We start from the raw sequence: 6,379 nt of genomic DNA, 5'->3' as shown, positions 1-6,379 counted from the left end.
GGGTTTGAACCACCAGCCTTCTGGTGAGCAGTCAAGTGCCTTAGGCACTATGCTACCAGAGCTCATACCTTAGAGGAAGGAATAAACACTAAACTGCATGGTGCAGACACTAAGTGCTATAGACATTCATGAAGCTGAGAGCAGAGAGGGCAGCCCTGTGTTTGAACCACTTGTGTATTTAAGCCCTGAGAACACAGGCTGGCATGGTCAGAGGAGGGTGTGGGACCGGGTCTTCAGATGGCTAGGACTTGGGTGAGGGAGAGCAAAGCTTCAACAGCTGTTTTTCTCACAGTCACACAAAGACCAGCCATATTCTAGACAGCCAGCTCTTCCATTCTAGCAACCAGGGACAGGATGCTCAGCTTCCAGGGTTGTCCTCACCACACACCTGGGATACAGCCGGCTTTGAGGACCCAGCAGCAAGTGTCATCAATGCCCCATGAGCATCCCCCTCATACAGAAGGGGGAAAGGCTCCAGATGAAATGCTCTATCAGTACGGTGTTAGGAAGGAACACCTGCTTGCAATACTTGCTTAGCCTTGTTCTCATCTCCACTGGCCCCATGTCAACAGCCTCAAGGTAAACTAAGCAAAGGGCATTGTAAGAAATAAAGAGGGATGCTGACCTACTGAACAGCTGCCTTTCTATCTGCTGTGAACAACAAGGTGATTTATCCTGGTGGCCCAAGTTGAGAGACCCTTTTGGTTGCTCCATTCCCCTCCCTCCAGTGCTCAAGTATAGGTGTGCCGTCAGCTTCCACGCCTGCTCAGGCAAGATGAAATAGTACTGGCAGCTGGCCACTGTTCAGCAGTCCACATCTCACTATTCTAAGCGCCCCTCCATGTTCTGTGGCAATGCTCCTGTTTACCCACAGGTCTCTCTGGCCACTCCTGCATTATCTTTGCACTCTCTCTACCCTTTCCCTCTTTCTCACTGTTGTTGTTGTTAAGTGCTGTCGAGTCGTTTCCGACTCATAGCGACCCCATGCACAGCAGAACGAAACACTGCCCGATCCCACGCCAGCCCCACAATCCCTGCTATACTTGAGCCCATCATTGCAGCCACTGTGTCAATCCATCTCGTTGAAGGTCTCCCCCTCTTTCGTCGACCCTCCACCCTACCAAGCATGACATCCTTCTCCAAGGAATGGTCCCTTTTTACAATAGGACCAAAATAGGTGAGACGAAGTCTGGCCATTCTTGTTTCCAAGGAGCATTCTGGCTGCAACAACCAACCCTTAACTAAGACCCAAAACAAGTTGGTCATAATTAAATGATGTGCATTAGATTAATCTCTAGATCCTCATGGTTAGAACGCATTTCTTATGATCCCTAAAGGAGAAACTGTCTTTTGAAATAACAATGCATGGAAAGTCTTCTATACTCTGCACTTCACACTTCTATCCCCTACCACTTATCCTCTGAAGCCTGTTCTGTGGCAGGCAGCCTGGGCATCATTAGCCCTGCTCAGAGAGGTCTAGGAGATGTGTCCAGGCTTGAGCAGGAGCTGAGACAAAAACCCATGACGAAGGGCTTTGATCAGAGCCTCACCTGTACCACCCACTGCAACAGCCCACTGAGAGGCCGGGCAGATACCCGCTCACTACTCACTTAGAGCGAGCTCCTTGAATTCCGGAAGACTGGCGGCAGCACAGAGCTGGTAAAAGATGTGGTAATTCCTCTCGTCATCTGCCTGAAGGAGGACAAAAGGGAAGCCGAAGCCGTTTTAGGCAAGGACCCTCAAAGACAGTCGCCTCCCCATCCTACTCCTAAGGTGCTTCACGGGCATGAGCCCACTGCTGTTCCTGGAATTGTCCTCCACCCATCTAACCACCTTGTGAACTCCCTCTCCCAGGTTTGTTACTTCTTATTATGGGTCCTTCTTCCAACCTGAGGACTTTTACCTCTTGAAATAGACTTATGCAAACAAGGTATTTCATTTTTCCTTCTAGATAGACTATCAGGAGCTCTGGTAGCACAGTGGTCAAGGCATTTGCCTTCTAACCAAAAGGTTAGTAGTTCAAACTCACTAGATGCTTCCCAGGAGAAAGATAAGCCAGTCTGCTTTAGCAAAGATTTACAGCCTTGGAAACCCTAGAAGGCAGTTAGTTCTACCCTGTCCCATAGGGTGGCTATGAGTCAGAATTGACTCAATGGCAGTGGGAGATAGATCATTACTGCTGCTCCATAAATGGTGGGTCAGTCAATCAACAAGCATTCATGCAAATTTTCTTGCTGCTTGGCTATTGTCACAAGGATCTCTGGTGGCATAGTGCCTAAGGCATTTGACTGCTAACCAGAAGGTTGGTGGTTCAAACCCACCAGCTACTCTCCATGGAAGGAAGACTGGACAATCTACTTCCAATAAAGATTTACTGCCTCAGAAACCCAAAGGGGGTCACTATGAGTCAGAATCGACTCAATGGCAATGAGTTTGGTTTTTGTTTTTTTGGCTATTGTTCCACAGTCTGTAATTACTCTGCTGTAAGTCCCTTTTCTCCTCTGGAAGGCTTGGAACCAAGCCTACACCCCCTGGCCCATCAAGTCATGCTGGAACAGTAGGCAAAGGTTCAGGACAGAGATAGGCCTTATAATGGGCACTTATAGTTAGACATGCCTTAAAATTGCTTGCTGAGTGGTTGGAGGTGGGGAGGTGCCCAGGAGAACTGACCCCAGAGGACACAGAAGAGGAAAGCTCAAGGGGTTGCTCAGAGAAGAGTCTGGCCAGAGGTTCAATTAAAACAACAAAAAAGGAGGTCTGGTGGCATAGTGCCTATGGCATTTGACTGCTAACCAGAAGGCTGGTGGTTCAGAGCAATTATGTTTACTTATTTATTTCCAACCAGGGTCCTAGATGTCCTAACCATCTGTCCTAACTAAGGTGGGGGAAAAAGCTGAGTTTTGACTTTACTCGGTCTCAGGAAGATTGGACTAGACCACCAGAACTGCACCCAGCACAGCACACGAAATCTGTGGAAGAGGAGAGAAAGCCCAGGCAAAAAAGGAAAAAAGTAATATATGTGGCTAAAAATGTCCTTAGACATTTGCTAAGCATCAGCGTAGAGACAGGTGGCATGGAGAAACAAACAGCTGCCTCGATTCTGTTATTGCCTCTGAAGGCAGCGAACTGTGAGGCTCGAAAAGCCTTTGTACCCAAGGGAAGAATGTGTGGGGCAGGCTCAAACCAGACAGAGCCATCATCTCAGTTCAGTGATGGGAGGCCAACAGGGAGCCAGACTCTGGAGACACATATATATTTTAATAACCTACCCAAGAAAGGCTCCTGGCAAAAGTTGAAACCTGCAGACCCTGTTAATTATGACATTCTCCTAAGACTTCAAACTCCACGAGGAAAAGGACTGCCTATTCTTTTACTACATCTTTGGTGTACAGAACACGGCCAGCACATTGAGTTGATTCTGACAAATAGCAAGCCTATAGCAACCCAAGGAGGGGTCGCTATGAGTCGGGTCTGACTCAACGGCACATAACAACAACAACAAATAGGACAGAGTAGAACTGCCCCATAGGGCTTCCAAGGCTGCAAATCTTTATGAAAGCATCTTTCTCCTGCAGAGCAGCTGGTGGGTTCAAACCACCAACCTTAGGTTAGCAGCCAAATGCTTTAACCACTATACCACCAGAACTCCTTCCCAGCACAATATATGTCTGTTGATTATACCTAAAAAGAATATTCCACTTAAAGATAACAATGCTGGATAAAATCTTTTTGTGGTCCAAATGCCAGTACCATTCAAATGAATACTCATACTGATGAAAGAAAAGAAAGAAAACCCAAAGAACAAGTACATCCTATTCCAGGCTCAAAAGATGAGATGCTCTTAGGGCATAGGGAGTAGGGCAGAGAGCAAGTGAGGCCACTGTCCAAGGGAAAACCTACAAAAGGCCCAATACCACTCACCTGAAAGACCACTCTGGACTTTTCCAACAGGTAGGTCCTCATGTTGGCCCCAATGATGTGGTACCTTCTGTCAAAGCCAATCTGAATGTACTTTCCAAAGCGACTGCTGTTGTCATTGCGAGTGGTTTTAGCATTTCCAATGGCCTGTGCGGAACCAACAAAAAGGTATGCAAAAAAAGGGGAACTTTCTTGATTCGGAGACTGTATGCTTGTGGCAGCACCTATCACTTGCATTCCCAGTCTCCATTCTCTCTCTCTCCCTTACTTACACAGTCCCTCTGTTATTGGGATGACAGTGGGCTGAGACTTCAACAAAACTATCAAAGAAAGCTTCATTTTCCAGCCTCCTTTACTCATAAGGATGGCCAAGGAAGTAAGGAGTTGATGGGTACACACTTCAAAAGGAACTAACCTAGCTGGAAGATGCACTCTATTATCCCTCTTCTCATCTTCCTTGGAAGATGCTTATGATGGCTTCCTTTGTGGCAGTTATCTTGAGACCATGAGGGAAAGGCCTTGGGAATCACGGAGACCTCAGCTCTGATATGCTTGAGCCACTAAGCCAGTGCCAGTGCCCCCATTAGCTCTGAATTTTCTATGAGAAAGATAAATCCTCATGTGCTTAATGACCAGGTTTCCATGACTAAGCAGTCAAATGGTGTTCCCAGTTGATCAATGGTACTTCCTAGACATGGATCACATACTGACACACCCACACCTTCCAAATCCCATCACTAGAACAAATCATGAAGCCATCACCCTCTCAGCACCATTTCCTTTTTTTCTTTATTTTTTAAAAATTATTTTAAAGTAATATTTTACTGTGCTTTCAGTGAAAGTTTACACAGTAGATTAGGTTACCATTCAACAATTTTTACATAAATTTTTCAGTGACATTGATTTTATTTTCACAATGCATGAACATTCTCACTGTCTGGTTTTCCTGTGTCTAATAATCTCATTTCCCTGCCCACTCCCCCTTACCTTTTCACCTTTCTTTATAAAGTAATTGTTGATCATTTGGTCCCATATAGATTATTTTTAAGCCTTTAATGACCCATGGGACATATAATGCCCACCTGTATTTTCTGTTTCTGGGGCTTAGTGGGGAGCCATTATCCCACTTCTAGTGTGTACTGTCATCTAGTATGAGCTGGTATAACTATATGAATCTGAAGAAACGTGCCTCATCCTACCAATTCCAGCATCAGAGATCCCTCAGGACATAGGAGTTCCACTAAAACAATTCAATGCAGAAAATAATTTGGGCTTGAAAGAGTTAAGTGAGTGTAGTACTCACAGTGATACTCTTTATTTTGTGAATCAATCTGTTATTTATCTAAAAGGTTACCTCAAGGGACACAGGCAATCCGTGCATTACAAATGAGACTGTTCCTAACTGTGTCTTTAAGGATTTTAGGTAAGTCTAAACAGACATAAGGTTCTTATTCAGCCTTACTGTAATGCAAAAAAGGCTGGCAGCATCTCAATGATTTAAAAGTTGCACAGGCAGCAAGTGAAGGTGATTGTGATGAAGAACTTGTTGCAAATAGGGGTTGGCTCAGTTGTTTCAGAGTGAGGGCAAATTTATGTAACATCCTTGGATTTCCTTCTATCTTTTTTGTTCCAGACAAGTAGAGACCAACAGTTGTATCTTAGATGACTGCTCACAAACTTTTAAGACCCCGACACTACTCATCAGACTAGGTTGTAGAACATAAACTTTACGAATTATTTTATGCCAAGTGAACATGCTGCCCATGAGACTATGGTCTTCAGCCTTCAAGCCCAAAAAACCAATCCTGCAAGATGTCTGATTATGTCTAAGTATTGGTAACTGTGCCCCCGTGTGGTTTATTTTGTGTGTGTGTGTGTGTATGAATATATATGTACGCTTACAAATAAATATATACGCATATAAATATACATACACACCCACTCCCTGGAAGGAAGGTTGGGCAATCTACTTCTAGTTATATTTGTGTGTCAACTTGGCTGGGCCTGGTTGAGTGACTGGGCAGCTGGTAGTAGTTATTTCCCCATGATGAGACTAGCAATCAACTCCATGGTGGGATCTACCACAAGCAGCTGAGTAGCTGCCTTTGGGATATGGTCTGCTTCCTGTAAATAAGGAGAAGCCTTGGGGATAGTAGCTAGCCTATGGCACCCTTGGACCCTGCATGTAGCCGTGTGGTTGCTCAGCAGCTTGCTATGCTCTGCTGACCTTGGGGCTTACAATGGACTTAAGTTAATGGCCTGCCGTGTGGTCTGGTAACATCGGGACTGTGACTTTTTACTTGTCAACCTTGGGGCTTCTCAGCCTCAGCAGCCAGCAGCTGTCTGAGTGAAGAAATGCCTCTAGCTCCAGTGAGCCAGGGTCAGGAGGCAGAGCTGGACCCCAAGGTTGAGAGGCTTTCACCCAGCCCCTAGAGCCTGGCACTTTGAACTTGGACTTAAA

At 45.5% G+C, this 6,379-nt stretch overlaps 1 protein-coding gene across 1 annotated transcript in view; it reads right to left on the bottom strand.

Annotated features, from left to right (window-relative positions):
* Nucleotides 1-6,379, bottom strand: part of MYO5B (myosin VB) — a 351,393-nt gene that overhangs the window by 238,744 nt on the left and 106,270 nt on the right. Inside the window, exons 7-8 of the mRNA XM_007943854.2 lie at nt 3,922-4,065; nt 1,611-1,692 (exon numbers count right to left, since the gene is read on the bottom strand). Of these exons, the coding sequence (XP_007942045.2) occupies nt 1,611-1,692; nt 3,922-4,065 (226 nt within the window). The remainder of the gene's footprint in view (nt 1-1,610; nt 1,693-3,921; nt 4,066-6,379) is intronic.

Source organism: Orycteropus afer, unplaced genomic scaffold (assembly GCF_000298275.1).
Source record: "Orycteropus afer afer isolate SDZICR_OR568_19922 unplaced genomic scaffold, OryAfe1.0 scaffold00113, whole genome shotgun sequence".
NCBI lineage: Eukaryota > Metazoa > Chordata > Mammalia > Tubulidentata > Orycteropodidae > Orycteropus > Orycteropus afer.
Note: the sequence above shows the minus strand (reverse complement) of the source record. Positions and strands in the feature narration are given on the sequence as shown.